This window comes from Adiantum capillus-veneris, chromosome 19 (assembly GCF_014529385.1).
Source record: "Adiantum capillus-veneris isolate H3 chromosome 19, ASM1452938v2, whole genome shotgun sequence".
Taxonomy (NCBI): domain Eukaryota; kingdom Viridiplantae; phylum Streptophyta; class Polypodiopsida; order Polypodiales; family Pteridaceae; genus Adiantum; species Adiantum capillus-veneris.
Window position 1 is genome coordinate 93092864 of NC_140949.1, and position 23087 is coordinate 93115950.

At 45.1% G+C, this 23087-nt stretch overlaps 1 protein-coding gene and 1 pseudogene across 1 annotated transcript; one reads left to right on the top strand and one right to left on the bottom strand.

Moving 5' to 3' along the window:
• The first annotated feature begins 387 nt into the window (after window positions 1-387).
• On the top strand, window positions 388-1430 carry LOC147434476 (uncharacterized). Its single transcript, XM_086489960.1, has one exon. It carries the CDS (start codon window positions 419-421, stop codon window positions 983-985), a length of 567 nt encoding a protein of 188 aa, XP_086346086.1. The 5' UTR covers window positions 388-418; the 3' UTR covers window positions 986-1430.
• A 4034-nt stretch (window positions 1431-5464) lies between these two features.
• On the bottom strand, window positions 5465-5986 carry LOC147434477 (uncharacterized; annotated as a pseudogene).
• Window positions 5987-23087: the final 17101 nt, after the last annotated feature.

Genomic DNA, 23087 nt, shown 5'->3' on the forward strand with positions numbered 1-23087 from the left:
GAGGTCGATTGGTTGGTGATGAATGTTTGCACGTTGTAGGGGTACCTATGCAAACGTTGTGCGCGATCTGCAACGGGAGAGCACATGTCCACGTCTAGCCAAGTGTCATGACAAAATGTCTCCTATTGACCCTCAATTGGAGGATCTTCAGCAAGTAGACGGCAATTTTCAGATTGAAAAGTCGTGTCAGCGAAACCATACTAGACGCTAGCACTCATGTATATAAAAGAGCTGCAGGCCTCTGGAGTCTGCAGTGCTGCACCGCCAAATAGCCGCCCCAGGTGTTATAAGAGCCACCGCGGGCGTAGAAGTTGTTCGTGCACACACACACACACACACACACACAGAGAGAGAGAGAGAGAGAGAGAGAGAGAGAGAACTGGGGGGGGGGGGGGGGGGGGGGGGTAGAGAGAGAGAGATGGCGTGCAGGGGGCAGGTACTCTCCATAATGCTGCTGCTTTCTGCGGCAGCGCTGCTTTCGGCCCCGCAGGCAGAGGCGGCGGCACGCAAGCTGATAAAGAACAAGATACCCACATTCGAGGTCTACAACGTGCTGTCGATTCAAGGGGCCAACAGCACGCAGGGGTACAATACCTTGCGCTGCGGGGGCTCACAGGTCCGGGAAGCGGAAATTCAGTTCGGCGACATCTTCTGCTTCGACATGCCGCTGCTGAAGAAGAAGGACGTGGATTCGGAGCTGCTGGGAAGAGTGCAGGGCACGTTCACGGTGTCGCAGCTGACGGGGGGTCGTGTGTTCGTGACGGAAACCTTCATTGTGAACGGGACGAGCCTGCCCTACAAAGGAGGCTTCTCGGCCATTGGCATCGAGGACATCGGCGTGCTGAGCAGCAAGCCCATCACGGGCGGCACCGGCGATTACGAGCTCGTCACTGGCGACGCCTTCACCACCCCGCTGGGCGGCGTCTCCATTGACGAATTCGGCAACGCCGTCTTCTGGTTCCTTTACAAGTTCATCTTTGCCTAATTAATAATTAATTATGCTCCCAATTGGAGTTATAATTACTGAATACTTTAATCCATTGATCTCGTATTTTTTCCTCAAAACTCGCGTCTTTCGATAGTCATCTAATGTTTTTGAAAGGCATTTCAACAAGAATCATGCCTTTGTAGACGTTTAATAAGAGCCATGTTATTCTCTAACTCTCTCTTCTCTTCTCTTCTCTTCTTCTCTAATTCTACAATTGTATCCATCTAGAAAAATTGTATCCATTTAGAAAAATCCCTTCACTACATCAATTTTTGTGTGACACTTTGAGCATTTTGGTGCTCTACAATTTGAGTAACAAAACTCAACAACATACTCAACGCACTTCACAAAGGGAGCGTTCAGATATGGTCACAAGCTCTCATGTTAGCCCCAATGGATCACATAGCCAAGGCAGAATACCCTTGGTTTATGTCCATGGATAATTACCCCCTTACCCACGTTGCCCTCACTAATTCAAAACATTGAACTAGTTTTCTTGCTAAATCTAAGGGATTAAAAGAGGATCTCTCTGTCAAAGCTCAACTTAGCACAACAAGTCGATTGTGATAGAGAGAGAGAGAGAGAGAGAGAGAGAGAGAGAGAGAGAGAGAGAGGAACTATCAGATGCACCATACTACCCATCAAGGATATTATTTTGAATATAATAGTCCCCCAAAGAAGGCCAACTAAATATCTATGACAATTTTGACCAAAAACATAAACCAAAGAACCAGCCTCTAACAACATTGGCTACAAAGTAAACCACCTTGCAAGATGTTTTTTTTTTCAATTTTGGCATCTTGCGCATGCCACCCCATCCTCGTCATTGCTTGCACTGTTTGTGAATGGTTTCCTACCACTTTGTAATACTATTGAGATTTGTAGGTAAGGCTACCTTTAACAAAAGGGACGAGGACCTCTTGCACCAACTCAATCCTTGCCAAATCACCTTATAGGGGGCTTCCCATATTGGGCCAAATAACACCCCTAATTTGGCTATTTCGCATGTCTTTCTGTAAAACCTCATGGGCCCTAGAGATCATAGGGACCCTTTTAGGCCACGTGGAGCCCCGTGCAAGGTGTTCACTTTTTTTCAATTATGGCATTCTGTTTATGACAGTCCTCCTCCTTGTCATTTCTTGCAATGTTTGTGGATCTTTTCCTATAAGCTTTGCAAGCGAGAATACCTTAAAGCAGAAACAAGAAGGGGCGGGGGCGGGGGGGGGATGAAAGGCCAGAGGTAAATAGGGCATGCCTTTCTTCACCCAACCACAATCCTTTATAAGCTCGTGGCCTACCTTTTGGACTCCCCTAGACCGTACATGCCTAGCAAGCCCTGCCTAGGGTTGGGACCCCCTCTGGTCCTACCCTTGTCTTAGTATTATAAATTCCCCCTTGGAGAAGCATTTCCATCCTCAAAAACATAAGTGGAATATGTCTTCATAAGAACACTAATGTTTTACTACTTGAGCTATACCATGATAGTCAAGAATACTTGTAGGTTTGCAGTTGAGTGGAAGGTTATTGAAATCAACAAGAACATCTTGAGTGATGAAATTGTTGTTCATATGCAAGGGTTCTATGCTAATGGCTTACATAAAACGGGATGAATATGAGAGTGTGAAGATTACATCTCCAAATTGCTCTAGTATTTTGAATGTGCATGCCACGACATCTAAGAGGTTGCTAATGGATAACCAATTTTTAGACCATTTGAAGGTTCTAAAATATGTAAGAATACCCCTTCTTAACTTTTTATGGAAGTGACTCGCCGAAGTTTTTGATCGGCATACCTCTTTGATCTATCATATACTTGTTGAACATTTTGAGGAGCAACTTTTAGCATATCCAAGCCTCAAATAAAGTCATCAACTTTCAGCATATATGATCTTATATAAAGTCATTGACTTGCCAAATATTCTCAATAGCCAACCCCATCATACTTAGGATTTAGTTTGAAAATCGTACATAAGCATGAAGGGACTAAACGAAGTAGTCCCATGCTTTGCACAATTATCGTCCCAATTGGATTTTCTTTACTGATGTATGCTAATAGCATATCCTTTGAGACATCATTAAATCATCTCGTCTACCCATCTATCTTTGGATGATTTGCAATAATGAGATTGAGTTCTGTTCCTAACTGTTTCAACATAACCTTCCAAAAGTGACTGCTAAACTTGGGATTACGATCACTCACAATATTGCTAGGCAATCCATACATCCTTTGGAGATTCCCAATGATAAATAAAAGATTGTCTCTGTGGATAGTAGGCCGCATAACACCCGGTGTGCATGAATTAGCAAAAAACTTATCCAAGCTTGTATATCCATGATTGGAGTGTTTTGTGCTTGCCAATGCTCATGGCTTAGTTTATGCTCAGTGGACATGCAAGATGAAGGAAAAGATGTATAAAAAGATCTTGTGAAAGAAACTAAACATTACCCATTGTGAGCCATAGAAATTACATGAAAAAATGACTAGATAGATGTGCTAAAACTTTAGAGCCATAATAGAATGTGAACATAGACCACATCTAGGTACACACAATGACACATTTTTTTTGACATAAAATAGCATTGCTATGTAATCGAAATGGCCTATGAACTTTGAGAATAGCGGAATTAGGGAATTAGATGAAGCACTTTTGTGAGATTACTTTGTGAGCATAGATGGTGAACTTATTGATGGTAGCAACATAAACATGGTACTTAGCTAACTTGGCATGAAGAATACTTTTGCAAGAGAGAGAGTTTAGAGAACATGACAACAATTGAGGAACGGATTCATACGAAGCCGGTCCCCCTTCCAATAGGCATTTGTATTATAGTTTCTCCCATCAAGAGAGACTTGGTACAATACAATCTTTGTGCTCCTTGTGATCTCGGTGATGCAATGAAGATGGAAAGCTTCATGCATCACAAGCATAACATAAACTTTGTAGAAAGCATTAAATATCCCAAGCCTCAGTGCCAAGGACTCAAACACCTCCGAAGGTGGAGAGAGATAGCAGGGAATGAGGGTAGGGAAGAGGAAGAAGAAACACTCCATAGGAGAAAGAAATAGTTCCTCACTTATCATCACTCTTCTTTCTAGCATACATAATAGCATAGTAATGAAGATATAGAAGATGGCAAGCTTAAGAATTGAAGCATGGCTCTTGGTTGGATTTGCATTCCATAGCAAAGAATGTTGGTGTAGGCTCTCACTTCTCACAAGCTTAGAGAAGGAGGTGGAGTTCCTCTACTTTTACCAAGTGAGAATGAATCCACAAAATGAGTGTGTGAGAGGTGTATACCCCCCTAGCACACCCCTTGCTTGCTTGGAGCGAGTTCTACGTTTTGCTCCTGCCTTAAGCTCATTGGACCCCTCTCCCCCTAGCCAATCATATGCACCATGCATTTCAAGTACATGGGTAGTCTTTGGACAAGTGTCTTCCTTACCCCTTAGAGAGAGAGAGCTTGAAAATATCTAGATATCTGTTGAATGGAACTAGAAGCTCATTGGACCCCTCTTTAGCCTATCCAATAGCATTCAAGCACACCATGTGGCTAATCATAGGGAGAGTCTGACATGTGTCCCATATGCCCCTTGAGAGAAGGGTGCCCTTTTGGTGAGTGGGAGGTTAAGTCAAAGATTCCCCTAACTTTGGGGCTTTCCCCCTCCTTTGTAGGGTCTCTTTTTGACTCAAGCACCTTACCCCCCATGCATAGGAAGCTTCTCAAGCACCTTCCTCGTTAATCATGGCAAGCACCTTAGCCATCAAGCATGACAAGCACCTCAAGCACCTTAGTCATCAAGCACGACAAGCACCTCAAGCTTAGGTCCGGTTCCCACCGCGAGAGAGAGAGAGAGAGAGAGAGAGAGAGAGAGAGAGAGAGAGAGAGAGGGGGGAAGAGAGAGAGAGAGAGAGAGAGGGGAAGAAGAAGAAGAGAATTTTAACATCGTAGGAAACTATCTCAAGAGACCTGAAAGATCTATTCGATGAAGAGAGTTGAACTCAAGACCTTTTATTCAAGAGGGAAATAGCTTAACCAATCTACCACACTTGGGTGTGTGTGTGTGTGTGTGAGTGTGTGTGTGTGTGTGTGTGTGAGAGAGAGAGAGAGAGAGAGAGAAGAATAAAGAATTTTAACATCGTAGGAAACTATCCCAAGAGACCTGAAAGATCTATTCAATGAGGAGAGTGGAACTCAAGACCTTTTACTCACGAGGGAAATGGCTTAACCAATCTAGCACACTTGGGGGGGTGTGTGTGTGTGTGTGTGTGTGTGTGTGTGTGTGTGTGTGAGAGAGAGAGAGAGAGAGAGAGAGAGAGAGAGAGATCATCTCCAAAAATGTCAAAATGACCTATTGAAACCAAAAGTACAACAAATGTCCATCATATGATGAATCATAAGAACGATACAAGTGTATGGAGCATAAGTATTCTTTTGGACTCAAATGGAAGCAGCATTAGTCAGCGCCCCATTTAATTATTTGAACACGAACTCGTATTTAAACCAGAAGACGGCGTTGCCGAACTTGTCAGTGGTGGCGCCGCCGAGCGGGGTGGTGAAGGAGTCGCCTGGAAATCTTCGGTGCCGCCCGTGATGGGCTTGCTGCTGGGCTGCCCCACGTTCTCGATGCCTATAGCAGAGAAGACGCCCTTGAAGGGCAGGCTGGTGCCGTTGACAATAAAAGTTTCCGCCACGAACAAGCGCCCGCCCGTCAGCTGCGACATGGTGAAAGTGCCTCAGAAGCTCCGACTTCTCGTCCTGCTCCTTGAGCAGCGGCATGTCAAAGCAGAAAATGTCGCCGAACTGCAACGGCCCTTGCCGAGCACCCGCAGTATTACCCCCGCAGCGCACAGCGTTGAAGCCCTGCTGCTGGCCCCTTGAATCGACAGCACGTTGAACGCTTCGAACGCCGGTATGATGTTCTTCTTCAGAATCCGCGCCCCTAGCTGAGCCACTGGTGGCGGAGTCGACAGCGCCATCGTGAATAGCATCAACACATTAACTGCCAGACGTACCTGCTGCGCTGATCTACACGCCATCTCTCTACTTGGATCTCCATTCTCTCTTCTTATTGCTGAAGTGTTTGCTTTTAATACGATTTACCGAGATCAGTCGGGCATTTTTCTATCATGCTGTTCACATTTTAATTAAAGGCGTAATTAAAATGTGAACTAAAGGCAAATGCATGCAGCCAAAGGAGCTAAGGCGTTGCTTTTGTTCCAGCCTTGCAAACATTTTCATTTTTTTATTTTACTTTTTTAACCATAAGTGCAGAGAATTGTATTAGAAATAAAAAAAGTTACATCGATAGGATAGGCTGCCGAGCCAGCCTATAAATTACAAAACCAAGTATTTCTACAAGAGTTACATTAATGCTACGCAAGCTTGCGGGACCTTAATGACTTGAGGGACACCCAACCGCCAGCATTCGAGAAGCGGGACAACGTGTACTACGTCGAGAGAGAGAGAGAGAGAGAGAGAGAGAGAGCTCAATTTGCGGGCAGCCCAGGGCATGAAGCAATTGCATTCTTCTTGTTTTAAATGCTTAGAGTTTGCTTCTCAGACTCTAAGGACACCCAATGGCAATGCATATGGATCATGCGATCTCGACAACGCCCGACATCATGGAGATCATTTTCGTGTTTGGCCCCATCTCAGGAGCTCACATCAAACCCCGCATCGAGAGGCTCCAAAAGATGCAGGTATTCAATCTAAACCTCAACTTTCTTGAGTGGCACCTATGTTTTGCATAAACGCCACACACACACACACACACACACAGAGAGAGAGAGAGAGAGAGAGAGAGAGAGAGAGAGAGAGAGAGAGAGAGAGAGAGAGAGCAGGTAACATGGTGACAAGGATCTCAAGGCAAATTAGGGTTTGCCTTAGGGATAGCATTTGTGTGTAAGCGTGCGTGTGCACCTTGACAACAAGAATTCGTTCAAACAGGGTACTCTCAGAAGCTTCCATCTGCAAAAGTGTGTGTGTGTGTGTGTGTGTGTGCCTTGACTGCAAGAATTTGTTCAAGCAAGGTACTCTCAGAAGCTTCCATCTGCAAAGTGTGTGTGTGTGTGTGTGTGCACGCACGCGTGCACGTGCGTGCACCATGCCCTTTAGAGGGCTTATAGGGAGCACTCTTACACCCAATGTTCATCAAAAATTGTTTTAGGAACCAATGGAAAAAAGAAAAGTAATATAAATCTACGGGATTTTAGAGAAAATTTTAATGTTTTTATTGATTTTTACACTAAAACTCTCCAATTTAGCAGGTGGCAATGCATGCGGTAGTGGCTTATCAGCAATAGGAGCCATAATAATCGCAGATATATATCCGCAGCTACTATTATTGCTATCGGGGTATATGTGCTCGCAATGTGGACCGAGAAGACACGGGACCTCTTGCCATGAGAGATGGTAGAGAAAGGCTAGGAGAGCACAAACACAAGCAAATTTTGCAACATACGCCCAATTGCACACCACTTTCATGAAATATATAAAAAATTGTACAGGAAATGGTTGAGATCAACCCTTGTAATCACCACATAACATTTAAGCCATAACCTTTATCGACCTTACGAGAAAAAAATAGGCGAAATTCTCTATGCTTCATGATTTTGCAAGCAGTATTCTTGAATACATTCCCTGAAGTTATGAGAGCCAAAGGATAGAGCAATGGAGAAAAGAACAAAAACCCATATTACTTTCTGCCTTCTCTTCTTCTCTAACCTGTTCACCTTCCAAAAGAGATCCCAAAATCTTGATTCAGCTGACTTTGAGCAACAGGGCTCATCAACCCTTAGTTTTTCCTTGGTTGTCGACTTCACGTTCCAAATCTGAGGAGTTCATAATTCCAAGCATTGTTCCTTGCAGCCTTCATAAAATTTTCTTCAATCCTATTTCATCTCAGTTGATGAACCTATTTTCTTGATCCCCTTCTTATTGCCTGAATGATGTCCTTCTTTATGCCCCTCCAATACCAAGAGAGAATAAGAGCAAGGTTTAGCCCTTTTGTCGCCTTCTTTCTTGCTTTATTAACCTCCTTGATGCTCGTAATGCCCTTAAATCCACCTTGATGTTCCCCTTAATGCCGACAGTTAATATTAATGTGGTTAGATACTTGGCATGCATTTTTAAAGGCTCTCTTGACACAGGTAAACTTCTCTTTCTAAACTTAGAGACTTCCGTTGGCTCACCTACGGGCTCGGAGACTCTCTCTCTCTCTCTCTCTCTCTCTCGTGCACGTGGAATTAGGGTTGCAGACACACACAGCTTGAAGAAGATGAAGGAAGGCCCAAGCACACAACAGAGAGTGTATTACTTAGTGTGCAATGGAAAGATGGATAGCCTAGAGTGATGGGCGTATATACAATGCACGGGGAAAAAACCTCCTAGTGAGGGAAAAAATGCCCTCACGGTCCTAAGTGTGTTCACAAACATCACTACCACATGTATATGGTAAATATGCCCCCTCGGAGTGATGCGGTGAATGAGAACTCACACAGAGAGAAAAGGGAGCCCACAAAAGGGAGGAAGCCTAAAGCTTTGCGGAAAGCTTCAAACTTTTCATGGGACAATGCCTTTGTGAAAAGATCTGCAAGGTTATCCTGTGTTGGCACATAAGCCAAGCTGACCGCTCCTGTTGAGAGCCTCTCTCTAACATAGTGGTAATGCACCTCAATCAATGTGCTTTGTTCGAGCATGAAAAACTAGGTTCCTTGCAATTGCCAATGCGCTTTGACTGTCAATGTAGATGGTGTTGGCAGTGTCCTATCCAACATTCAAATCAGCCATAAGGGTCTAAGCCATACATACTCAATCGTAGCTGTGAAGCCTTCCATGTTCTCAACCTCACAACTAGAAGTGGCCGCAGTAGGTTGCTTCTTGCTCAACCATAAGATACATGAACTACTGATCATGAAACAAAAACCACTTGTGGACACTCATGTTGGTGCATCCAAAGTTGGTAGGTGCAAGGAAGTAGTTTATACCAAGCTATGGGTGTCAGAAGGGGCAGGACAAAGTACTAAATCCAATATGGAAGACTTGGGCCAGCACGTGCTAGAGGAAATGTATGCCTAATGATGCGTATTTTTAGGCCAAAAAGGCTTCAAAATGGGCCAAATGCGATGACAGGTTAAGGGGCCCGAGATGCTAGTTTGAGGCCCTAGAATGTGGAGTTCAAGATGATGTGCAAGTTGGTTTAGACAGCTCGTCAAACGGAGCCTCAATGTGCAAGATATTGCAGTTTAAAGATAGAAGGTTTGCAGATCTGAGAGAGACAGGGCAGTTGGGAACAGGTGTCTCGAGCGGATGTCAGTGGATAGATGTGTAAAGCTCAAGTTATGGACCATGCCGGTCCATGCGGATTGTGAATCGAAGCTCTAGATTGCAAGTAATGGCCGATTGAAGTTTTGCTGAGGGTCGAGTTTGTGCCCATCTGACAACCTAGGGAATCGTTCCATTGGATGATTTTTGAGCTTTGACTCGGTTCTAGAAGGTAGTGTCTGATGTGTAGATTCAATGGAATGTGATAGCTCACCAAATGGAGTCCCCATTGCCAACTTATGACCAGAAGAAGCTTGGTGTGTCTTCTCGAAAAGCGGTACCAGATGCTTTTTTCTATTTTTGGTGGCCTCGACTGGTGGGCATATCAAAGTCTGAAAGAGACATGGTTTGCATGGCTTGTAGTCGACATGGTGGAGATCTGGCCAAGTAAGATAATTTGTTGTGGAAGCAGAGACGGGCGAAGTCTTGAAGGCAAAGAGAAAAAGGAGGATTTTTTTTACATACTGGGGGGAGTTTTTTCAACCCAAGAGAGTCGATTCACTAGCAATCACCACATGGCGGGAGGATTACCCAATATGCAAAACTTTAAAGGCCGAAAGTGGTGTTTAAGTCTCGGGACATGGGCCATTTTGGGAGTGTACAAGGGAGAAGAGGCTTCCCTTTGCGTGGATATAATGTGCCCATCAGGCGGCCTTCAAGGCGTGCGGGCGCAGCAAAGCGACGACGCCGGTCAGTTTTTGGCAATGCGGTGTTGTAGTTGGTTGCGGTTGGTTGTTGTGCAGTAGCCGACAATGGGCGCTTGTAGGTGATGATGTGGCATCCGATGTCCCTGCTTCCTCTTAAGGGGCCCCTTTTGAATACAAAGTCAAAGCACACCCCCCCCCCCCCCCCCCCCCCCGCGACCTACGCGCGTACCAGTGGTCGAAATCGAGTGCGAAGAAGTGCAACGTGTTCTCGGGGGGTTTACTATGTGTAAAACTACCATATCACGTGCGTTCAAGACATGTTTGTAAAACCCCTTATCTGTGAATTTTGTTAAGAATATAATATGCCCTTTTCTTTTAAAATCTGTAAGTTTTTTCCAAATTTGAAAAAATAATGCACTTTTGTATATATATTTTTGTAAGTTTCAAGAACTTTAAATACCCTTCTGTTGAACTTACGTGATAGGTTACATTTTTATTAGGTGACCTCCTCGGGAGCGTGTTGCCCCCGATGAGAGCTACGTGCGCCAATACCTACATTGCGTGCGTACGGTCCAGTTTTGCGAGCTCCATCTACGAGCTTCATCTGGTGATTCGGTGAGCATACGTTGTGCGTTTTTGCATTGCAGCATATCCACGCATTCGCATTGAGTAGAGCTACACATTAGGCGCTTTAGTTTTCAGAAACAATGACCTGCAAATTTCGGCCAGACATCCTACGTGATTTTGCACCGGGTGTTTTGGGTTGGGGTTTTGGTTCATAGACCGTAGGGAGAGCGACCTATTGGTGTTAGTAGGGTCTCCTTCAAGTTCTGTGGTGTTTCAAAATTGTTTGATGGGTATTCGTCTCTAGAAAGCGTTGTAGGAAGTTTCCTCTCATGCACTCCTGAAGGCTGTAGCTTAGACATTGGGTAGAGACCTCTGTAGGAATTAGTTAGGAGTCAGTCGAGTGTAGATTGACACCCTATGCTTGCTTCCACGCACCTGTGGGTCGAGCTTCATCCTTAGATGACAAATCTTGTTAGGTGAGTTCTCGCTGTGCCGACGTCCATTGCGGCGTATCCGTCCAACATTGGCACCGCTGCCGGGGACGAAAACCCTAGGTAGGTGACCGAGACTAGTCCTTGAGGATAGGGAGTCTTTGGCTTGCCAGTCTTGTTTTACATTTAGATACGATCAGAGGGTGGAGGACTCTCTAGGTCTTAGAGGGAGTCTAGGGAGCGTGTGTCTGGCCTAGATCCTTTGACTTAGGTAGACTGAGATAGTTTAGGTCTTAGTTGAGTTGATAAGTAGTAGTTGGAGTGGTAGAAGCGGTGAAAGAAGCTTGAGAGTCCGGAGAGGCCAAGGCCATTATCACCATTTCACATGATGAGTAGGAGTAGAGTAAGTAGGACATCATGATTCAGGATCTAGAGCACTTCATGCATGTATACTTGCTTGTTAGATTCATCACAAGGTTGTAAAAGACGCAAAAGTGTGTTTGAAAGCTGAAGTGAAGTCCAAAAGGTGCTGTGAGTGTTTCCGATAGAGCTACAGAGCATCAGGAGCATTTCTGTTAGAAAAATAAATAAATTTTAAGCCAGGAGACATCCTACGCGTAGGATGTCTACAGCCTAATGTGGTAGAAATTTTGGAATTTTGAGTTGACCAGTGTGTTCAGAAGGTAGGTTTTACCCCATTTTCACCTGGAAAGTGGAAATTTGACCATATCTTGACAGGATAAGGCCAGATAGACAGAAAATGCCAGACATCCTATCCAAATTGTGCCGAGGCATTATTTTAAAACCAAAACCATAGGATGACTGCATGAGCATGATCTGCATGATATATTGAGTGACTGAGAGAGGTTTTCATCTCAATTGGGTGAGAAAATTGGGTTCTAAGCAGACTTTAGTACTTTTGACTGAAAAAGGCTAGAACAGCTAAAATTGGGTACTTTTGAAATCCAAACCAAAATTTAAGCATACCAATGGGTTGCTGATATCAAGGGGAAGCTGTGGGTCAAGTCTGGGGTCAAACAGGCCAAAAAGACATGCTACGCGTAGGATGTCATCTGTGTGATTTTGCACTCCAAACTCAGTTTTGAGCATACCAAAGTGATCAGTACCTTAAGGAGAGTTTGTGCTTTGCATTTGAAGCCATTTTGAGCAAAACGACATGCTACTCGTAGAATGTCTAAAGCAAGAAATTCAAGCCAAAAACTGACTGTAGGCCTAGCAGAGTGTTGAATAGCGTGAGGCAAGCCTCCTAGTCAATTTTGGTCCAAATTGGGGTTGATTTGACTGATCAAACCAACATCAGGCTGTCGGAACAGATTTTTGATCCATTGACCAGCTTATAGGTGTCCAAATCAAAAAGTAAAAACAGCTGTGGACTCAGCACATCAAGGGTAATCTATAGTGCAAAAATCCAGGCAAAACAGAGCAAGAGACATCCTATGCGTAGGATGTCTACTGGAGCTTAGTGAAGAGAAAATTTGACTGCACTTATACAGTGAGGCTCCATTTGACTTAAGAGTTCCAGAACTTCTTTCAGAAGTGAATTTGGACCTTGTTTGACCTTTTGACGGAGCAAAGATAGAATTAAGACTTTTTCAGGTAAATTGACCGACATCCAAGGGAAGTACAGTTCCAGATTAGCAGACCTAATCCAGAACATCAGAAGTGTATAAAATATAGTAGTGGTTGAGGTTAACTCTCCAGTTATACCAATCATTACTAAAATCACCTCTAGCGGTTAGATGCTTTGATTCGATTGCCGAAATTAAACGCTTCTGTACAAATTTATTCAGCGGCAAAGCAAGAAGTTGTGCAAAAATTGATCCTTTGCCAGGTGAGTGGTTGGATTTGTGTAAGTTGCATTGCTAAGTTTGATGAATTTAAGATCAAGAAGATACATTTTTAGAGACCAAAAGGTGGCAGGTGACCAAGGTAGCTTAGTGTCCATCGAGGAGAGTGTAACTCAGGCAAGGCTAGATCCACTAGCACCAATTATTGAGGAGGGTAGTGATACTGACACTTCATCAGATAAGTCCTTCTTCATGATGGGTAGTCAACAGCCAGGAGGTTTCACCTATGACGAACCAATGCCAAGAGGAAGCACCTCCCTAAATCCTTTGAACGATTCCAAGTTCACTGTAATCTTCTTAGAAGGAACAAACTCAACGGGAGCCCTAGTTTATTTTGACTATCAAAGATGCAAGTTTATTTGTATTGAAGAAAGACCGGCTTAGAGACTAGAGATAATTCGAGTCTATGATGATGGAGATAGATTCCGAGACGAAAAAGGGAACCACTATCAGATAGTTAGTAACCCTGAGGATTACAACAGATATGGAGATAACGTGGCAAAAGGAAAAATGGTTTCAAAAACTCAAGAACCACCTCCAAACATTGATCGACCTGGAGCTCTTTTTATGTATGATAAGAAAACAACCAGGGTCTCAACCTATAATGAGAATGTGGGAATTTACAAGCATGAGAGCGAGGGAATAGTCTCTTAATTTTGTTGCAAAGAACCCTACCTAAACGAGTTAATCAAAGACAAGGTTCTTTACTTATTCTCTTATGAAATTGCTATGGGGAAGGATATCATTTTCGTTGATAGGTACGGGCGAGAATACCAACGTATTCTCCTAGAGGAGGTAGAAAAGGCAACAGTTCCAGGAGCATCAACATATGCCTCCGATGAAGTGCCAAGAGCCACCTACACCCCTAGTAAGTCGACAAATCGCTTTTCAAAAGATTACGACGCGACCTCACATTCTACCTAACCGCAGATGTACAACAACCAGATCCAAACAGCAACTCAGCCATCATTGCAGGCATGGCTTCGACAGAGTGCAACATTAGAACAAGACCAAAACCAAGATGGTTCTCAAGCCGCACGAGGGCTAAGGGATTTACAAGAACCACCACTCTATTCACGGTATCAAGGCGAGAGTAAGCCAAAAACTCAAGGGTCAACAAAGCCTGGAAGACCACCCATAGAATGAGTTCGAAGAGATGAACCATCTCTTGCAAGAACTGTTAGAAATTATGTCTTAGGAGCACCACTGAGAGAGGAACCCGCCTACTACAAAAGGCCAGAGGAGGTATATCGATTAGGACGAGGAGATCCAATGATGAGATTTGTAGACCATCGTAGAATTAGACCTTCTCAGGTGCAAAAATGGGTAAACAAGAAATACACGAGATACAGAGATCCTAGAGATCATGTAGCAGCCTTTGTGCGTGTAATTAGAGCTAAAGAGGTGTTAGACTTCCCTACCCAATTTGCAGGGTTTGGACTAACCCTAGAGGATGACGTTGCTACATGGCTTGACTCTGTGGAGCGTAGATACTTTGAGTCTATGGAGGAGGTGTTTGACGAGTTTATCGAGGAATTATCACAAAGGGGGATAGCTCATAATATAGTCTCACAAATCCATAAATTCAAACAGAAAGATGAGGAATCTGTGCGAAAGGCAGCCCTACGACTAAACAGATATGTTAAGTTCTACCCTGTGGAAGAACAGCCAACTCAGTCCAGACTTATGCTTATATTTATCCAAGGACTAAGGAATGCAGATCTCCAGAAGGACTACATATGAAGAAGACCACGACGTTAAATGAGTTAACTAAGGAGGCTCTTTACCTTGTAGACAATTGTGCGGTCTACAAAGAGGGTGAGTTCAAGGATCTTGATGATGATTCATCCTCACAACAAAGTGGAATCAAGTCCACTAAGACAACAGCGAAAGGAGAAGTAGCTGTAAGCCAAGAGCAGCTTGTAGAGGAAGTGCTAAAAAAGATTAACTTGTACGCCAAACCCCAGGCTAACAAACCCCAGGCTAAACAGCCCAAGTGGTGTGCTACTGAACAAAAATGGAGAAACCATGGGACGGAGGAATGTTATTATAACAAGGGGTATGTGAGAGAACGACCTTATGCTCGCCAAGCTCAGGTAGCATCTCCTCAACTTCCACCGATGCCTAGGTATCAAGCAGGCAACCTACCAGGACCTGTAGGTGTAGAAAGACCACAACCAGTGTTGGGGCAACAACCACCCCTACCTGGATTACGACCAGTTGGCATAAGATACACACCAACAATAACCGAATCAAAAGAGAAGGCTTTGGTGCCTATGTATGCATATTACAAAGATCCCAATGGATATGCTGCAAATCCTGTCTATTATCCACCAGAAGAACCCTCAACGCCAAAACCATGGAGCATGATAAGAGGTGTAGGACCACCAACAGCTACACAAGCAACAAGAGAAGGAAGATATAGCTTGGATGAACGAACATTGCTATTCATAGCTACCGGAGGCATGGGCGGCCAGAGACATGCATACCAACAAAGAGGAGCTCAAGGAGCACCTCAACAGCCTAAAGAACCCTCCTACAAGTGTGGTGGAGACCATTGGCTAAGAGACTGTCCTCATGATGAAATCATTAGAGTCAACGCATATTGCACCGAGTGTGGAGTTACTCATTTGATTCCTGATTTCCCTAAGAACCCGAGCAAAGGAGCAAAAACTACCTTGAACATACTGGAAGCAGTGCCTTCTAGTGGAAAACGAGACAATCATACCTATTCAAGCAGTAACACGAGCCCAAGCTCACAGAATGACGAATGAACCAATAATTGAAGAGCCAAAAACTGATGCCCCAAGTTCAGAAACGAAAAATCATAGAAGCACTTGGAAAGCTAGAAGGCGCGTATGAAAGCCAGGAGAGAACGAGAGAAAACGGTTCTATCCGAGGAGTTAAAACACACAAAGGATAGATTAGAGCGGTTAGAGGATCTAGCTAGCCTAAGCTCACACACTGCGGCAACCATAGCACCCAAGGAAATAGCAGAACCCAAAAGTGCAGAATCAGGAGGATCAGTGTTGGCAGAAAAGTTAAATGAGCAGTTAGATGCACTTCTAAAAGCTTACGAAGCCAGACTCAAAAAAAACCAAACCCAAGAGCAAAGATGGATGACTTATCCATATGCTGAAATAGAAAAAAAGAGGTTGGAAATGTGTCGAAAGATGATTGAAACAGCTCAATCCTTGATAGAAAACCCGCTTGGTAAACCTGCAAGTTGGCATGAAGTACCAACTCCAACCCCTATCAAACCAACTTTAGAGAAACAAGTAGAAACGAAGGAGAGACTCACAAATGCCTCTGAGTCAAGGGAGAGCCTATCATAGTGTCAAATACAACAGATGAGACAAGTGACGAGTTCCAGCCTAAAACATTGGTAGAAATGGGTAAGGATTGTAACGGTCTAGATGACCTATGGAAGCAAATCCGTGAGGCCAACAAAGCTAACAGGGTGAGTTACCACATGAATAGCGCGAGAAAAGAGAAAAATGAGATCTTACCTCCTCTTCAAGAATTTGAGGCAAGATCACAAATGAACTTTGATATACATTCACAAGGGGGAGAGCAGGGATCAATTAGTTCGGGGCCCAACCAACCAGACTCGCTGAAAACTCTACCCTCTTACCTAGGAGATTATGAGGTGAGAGCAATCCCATCTCAAAGACTGTCTTCTAACAAAGTGATGGATTCACAAGGGTTGATTGAGTTATTGTCCACCCCTGTGGCATGCACAATCACATTAGCCGAACTCCCGCGGTTACGACCAAACATGTGGACCACAGTAGGCAAATGCTTAGAAAACTTTAGAGTGAAAGACCCCTCCTCGAAGCTTCAAGAAGGGATCATAGAATTGGACAGGTCTCAACAAAACACTAGGCCAGTACCTTTAAACAAGGTTGGAGACGATTGCGAGGGAGAATATGGAAACACCACGCTAACAGTAGAATTCCAAGGAGTAGTTTCCAAAGCTATTCTTGACAGTGGAGTAGGAGTCGCTATTGCTACTAAGGACATCTGGAAAAAATGGGAAAAACCGGCTTTGAGAGCTACCATAATGAAATTGCAATTGGCAGATGGGTTCATGGAGAAGCCTTTAGGACTCTTAGAAAAAGTAATTGTTACTTCGTGCGGAATCAAGTATGAGCATACATTTGCAATAGTCGATTTCGACAAAAAGAACAATTACGAGATCATCTTGGGAAGATCATTCATGCGACAATTAAAGATGGTCCAGGGTTGGGGTTACGACCACATATACCTCAGACATGACGAGACAACAACCAAAATACACCTGAAAGACCATAGTTACTAGGATGTAAACCAGACACCGGTGGAAGAGTTTGATTCAGCTACATTAGCAGGGTCGGAACTCCCAGCATGGTTAGGGCAACAAAAAGAGCTATGGATGTGCGGAGCTTCACATTGTGGGAGCTTAAAAAGAGAAGAATGCGTCTTAGAAAGAGTGATTGAGGACAAGGATTATATTCCGGAACCTTTTCCTGAAGATGCCTTAGAACGGAATGGGAACACATACTAGCAACATTGGATGTCAGTTTTATGATTTTGCCAATCAGCACCCTAGATGCCAGGAACTCTATAGGAGAAAACGAGAAGAAAACAAAGCGAGAGAGAACCTGATGCCCATAATAAAAGATAAAACTCACTATCTAATGCTTGTCAAAGCAGAGGATTGTGTAAAAGACCAAATATTAGGAAGATTCTCAAAAGTTCGAAGGGAAAGAACGCGAGAGGAAATAAAACAAGTACATAAAGCTACAACAGAAACAAAATCACAAAAATCAAAACAGGAGAAAACAAAAGACCCAGAGTGGACCAAACTGGAGCGTAAAAGGAAATACCAAGAACTGAAACGGTCTTTACGAGAGGTATGGACTACTGAGGGAGAAAGTGATGGTAAGGAGGAGTCAGAAAAAGGAAACATGAATGTATCATCACACTATCGAAAATTCACCATCCAGGACAAAAAAATCATAATGACACCACCAGTCAGGGAAAGAATAAACCAGGAATCTTACAATGGGCCGGAAGATGCAAAACGAATAGAACGACTAACACAACTTCTCAGGAAGTATAAAGATGTGTTTACATGGTCCTACAAAGACCTCAAAGGAGTTGATCCATCGATAGGCCAACATACAATTCCTTTGAAATCAGATGCCAAACCTAGCAAACAACGTCCTTATACATATAATGACACATTTACTAAACGAATCAAAGAGGAGATTGATAAGCTGATGGATGCTGAATTCATCTATGAAATCGAGCATACAAATTGGGTGTCACTCATTGTGGTTGTTCCTAGAAAGAATGGAAAGCTGTGAGTGTGTGTAAACCTCAAAAAGTTAAATGTAGCCACCATAAGGGACAATTATCCCTTGCCGATCACAGAACATGTACTTGAGAGGGTGGCCGGGAAACGGGCTTATTCCTTTCTAGATGGATTTTCAGGGTATAACCAACTGGCAATTGCAATAGAGGATCAACACAAAACACCGTTTTCCACAGAATGGGGAATTTATGCATATCGAGTTATGCCTTTTGGCTTAACTAATGTCCCAGTTACCTTTTAAAGGTTAATGACGCATGCGTTCAAAGAATACCTGAGAATATTCTTAGAAATATACATGGATGATCTTTGTGTACACTCTCTTCTACGAGAGAAACATATTGACCATTTACAAAAGGTATTTGAGAAGTGCAAAACATATCGAATTTGTCTTAACCTGGAAAAGTGCATTTTTATGGTTAGGCAAGGACGCATCTTAGAACACATCGTCTCAGGGGTAGAGGAGTATCATATGAGAGTGAGAGAGAGGACTCTAGTGGGAGAAAGTGTGGTGGGGAGAGAGTCCAAGGCAGCCCCAAACCGAGCGGGATCAAATGGACAAGGTGGCCTCCCTTGGGGGGGGGGGGGGGGGGGGGGGGGGGGGGGGGGACCCTCTTTGGATTTCCTTTGCTTGGTCCCGTGCAGCCACTTTGGAGCTCCTTTGGACTCTCTCTTGAATTACCAAAGTGACAGAGAGATAAAATGAGGTAAAGTAAAAAAATAAAAAATATATGAAAATGCCAAGGGGCACTAGAAATATCACTAGTGCACCCCCCTTGAAAGAGAGCAGATACAAGGCTGCTAATCCCTTCCCAAAAGTTGCTAAATTGAAGTGCAAAATGGACCAATTAGAGCCGAGACACAAAAGATGAAAGGGGCACCCCTATATAAGCCATTTTTTAGTCATTTTTTATGTGTTTTTCCTGGAGGCTTTTGCTCAAGAGGTCTTTTGGGAGCATGCAAAGAGCCCTAGAGTGTGTGGGTGAGTTCTTGGGTTGGATTTTTTTATAGAGGTGTGTGCCTGCAAAGCCCCAAGTGTGTGTTTTCTTGCCTGGCATCCATGTGGGTGCGCCGCTTGTGTTGTAAATTGTGTTTGAGCAATGGTGAAGCCTCCATTGTGTTTCTCTCGTGTTGTTTCCCGTGCCCCTCCTTCTCTACTTCCTCTGATTGTGTGTGCGATGCCATTGCGGATGTGTGTGCCCCCCAAGACCCTTCTTTGTGTGAAGAATGGAAGTGAGAGTGTGGTCTCATGTACAACAGTGGTGTGTGGTGTAAAGCGAGTAGTGAGATGCGTGGATAGTTGAGTGTGTGTATGTGTGCATGTGTGTGGGTGATGGCTTGCTAGCATGTGTCAAGAGTATTGAAGGTGAAGTCTAGTGGATTGGGTTGCTCTATATGGCCTGGGCTATAGAGAGGTAGTCTTTTTGTGTGCCGGGTGTGTTCCCCCATTCCCCCTCTCCAATGTGTCAAAACAAACAGCCCAATTTGAGTCCAAAAAAGCATGTAAGTCTGGCGAGAAATGATCCCCCGTTGGGATTAAAAAAACTCAAGATGTAAAGTGCTACTCAAGTAGCAAAAAATCCTCTTGACAATCGGCAAATGCTTTGACCGTAGGCTATGCATAAATCTGCTGACCTGTGAGACTGCAAACTAAATATCCGGCCTCGGGTTGAATACATAAATAAAGCAGCCAACAGAATTTTGGTAAAGAGTGACATCGTTAGGATCACCAACATCATGAAGACTCAACTTCAAACCTGTTTCCATGGGAGTGGCAATAGGTTTGCAATCCTCAAGTCCAAATTTACATAACAATGTCTGTATGTAACTTGTTTGACAAAAAGAAATACCACCATCACACTGCTTAAATTGTATGCCCAAGTAATGATGCAACAACCCCAAATCTTGCATCTTGAAAGTTTCATTCAAATCAGCCTTAAATTAAGCAATATGTGCCTCATTTGGACCTGTGATCAACAAATCATCCACATAGAGAACAACAATGAGCAGTACATCACCCTCACACTTGAATACGAAGTGCTCTCTATTGGACTGTTAGAAAAGTCTCGTTTGACCAGTGAGTGTCAACTTTCTCATACCAAGCACGAGAAGATTTCTTCAACCCATATAAAGCTTTCTTACATTTACACATTTTATCTTCTTCTCCTTTTTTGACAAAACCGCCAGGTTGCGCTACATAAACTTCCTAAAAAATGTCACCATTCAAGAAAGCAATAACAGTGTTTGAATAATGTGTATCCCAACCAAAATGAACCACCAATGCACATAGAAAATGCATAGTAGTCATACGAAAAGTGGCAAAAAAAGTAGTTTCATAATCTATGTCTGCATAATCCTTTGCAACAAGTCGAGCCTTATAGCAATCAATCTCACCATCCAGCTTGCATTTCAACTTGTAAACCCACTTTGTACCAATGGCCTTTTTTCCAGGAGGCACCTCACATAAAGTCCATCTTGTTAGGGAATGTGACGTAGCTAAGTAGATATTTTAGTAGTTTACTTAATGGAGAGAGATAATTTTTCACACAAGAGAAAAAATTCTAATTTTGTGAAAGATTTGACGGCTCGCTGCTGCTCCCGCTCGCTCCCCCCTCCCTGTCCGCCTGCTCCTGCCCTCCCCCCTCCCCCCCCCCCCCCCGCCCCCCCCCCAGCGTTCTTCTCCCTCCCTCCGCCTGTGCACTGCCTCCTGCCTATCCCTGCCTGCACGTTGCCCCCCGCCTGCGCCTTGCCTGGCACTGCCTGCACGCTGTCCCAATCGCGCGCTGTTTTGCCAGCGCGTTGTCCCCCCCCACCCCCCCCCCCCCCCCCCCCCCGCTGTTGTTTGCTGCCCGTTGGCGATATAGCTTGACTCACCCATTCGCTGTCCGTTTCCCTCTCACTCAGTGACCACCTTTTTCATTCGCCCCCCACCTTTGCGCACCTTTAACACCCCCTCCCCCGCGAAGGCCTCACTTGTTCAGCTCTGCAGTGGAGTTATCATTGGGACTTCACTCGCAAAGTTCTCAGGTGTTTGTTTTCACGCCCCACCCTTTCCTACTCAGTAGAGCAGGCACAAATGGAAGCTCATGCTCCGCCCCAGAGGGACTCCTCAGAAGCCCCCTCGCTCGACCCTGCAGAGTCTACCATCTGACTTGCTCTTTCACCGACAGAGCAAGCGAGCCTTGCAACAGAGGTGGAGCGCCTCCAGGCGACCTCCATCATCTGCAAGATTCTCGGCACCCGACCCAACAGAGGAGAGCTGCGTGATCTTCTCCAGGCCCGCTTTCTTGCGGAGGTGGGCAAGATCTTGGATGTACAGATTCTCGGATGGGGTTACTATCAGATCGAGTTTGAGACCTCCGAGATGGCGTCCAAGGTCATAGCTATGAGTCCGCTGACCGTCCGAGCATCACGTGCCCACTTTCGACGGTGGAGACATGGTTTTGACCCGGCTTCGAATGTTCTAGTAGAGGAGGCAGACATCCCCATCTCGGTCTGCTTTCCGGGTTTACGGAGGGAGTACGTACCACTTCTATCCGGGATCAGCTCAACCATTGGGATTGTCCTGGAGACACCTCGTACGGCAACATCAGTAGCTGCCAAGGCGGCTGGAATTCCCTCAATTCGAGTTTTGGTTAGAGACAACCACACGCTCCCGAAGGTTATCCTTTTGCCTCAGGCGAGTGGGGGGTTGGTTTAGACAGAGTGTGGAGCACTCCGGCCTTCCAAACCAGTGCTTTATTTATCGATAGATGGGCCATCTAGTGAAGGCTTGTCCACGGAGGAGGCCGCGACCTGCACCACAGCCTCAGCCCCAGCCTCAGCCTCCCAGGGCTGGCCCGCAGCCATAGTCAGCGACACAGCGCACACATGCAGAGCCACCCTCCAAGCCTAGGGCTCCTGCGGAGGAGGGGTGGCAGCAGGCCCGTGGTAGACGACGACAGGGGAAACAGCGTCAGCCTGACACTCAAAGTGGCCCTGAGGCGCCTACTCAGTAGCAGTGGGTTCCCACGGGGAACCTCTTTGGTCCTCTTGAGCAGGAGGAGGTCCTTGCTCTAGCCCCTACCTCCACTTCACCCTCGACAACCTCTCCCCTCCCAGAGTTCCCCCCCTCTTCCTCATTATCCCCCCCGCCTTCTGCTCCCGTCGTTTCTCCACCTCGCCCCTCTACCTTTGTTGCCCCCTTCCGCCCCTCTTCTCCACCGCTCCCCCCAACTCCTTCTCCCCCCCCTCCTAGTCCAGTTCCACAGTCAACCCAGGGGGCAGGGCCTTCTTCGGCGGCTAGGAGATCTCTTGGCAGCGCCTTTGCCACGAGTCGCCTAGCAAGAGAGGGTCAGCCTTTCTTACGGCCCCCTCTGCAGATATAGACATCTTCCCTTGCATCTATCCCTTGGCAGCGCCTTTGCCACGAGTCGCCTAGCAAGAGAGGGTCAGCCTTTCTTACGGCCCCCTCTGCAGATATAGACATCTTCCCTTGCATCTATCCCTCGTGGTTTGATGAGCATTGACATCCAACGCCGCTAGGACTTCTTCGACTACGGCTTCACTCGTTTTCTCGGCGATCCCTCAACAGACCATGAGGCAGCCTGCTTCAGGATCCATGCTCTGTTCCTTGCCTCTAGGGGGACAGAGGCCTTGGACTCAGAAGTTGGTTTCTCCTTCCCCCTCTGTGGCAGGGCCGAGAGAGAGTGGACCCTCGACTCAGTGTTGGGATGGTTGCATACACAGGTCCTAGAGTTCTCTCACCACTTGGGAGAACTTGGAGTTATAGACATGCTGCAGACTTTGTGGCCATTGGCCAAGTTCGTGGTGACACCCCGAGACTCAGCAGGATGTAGGCACATTGTGGTGTACTTCTTTGCTGATACGAAGTGTATGACATGCTATGTAAACATTCATGAGGAC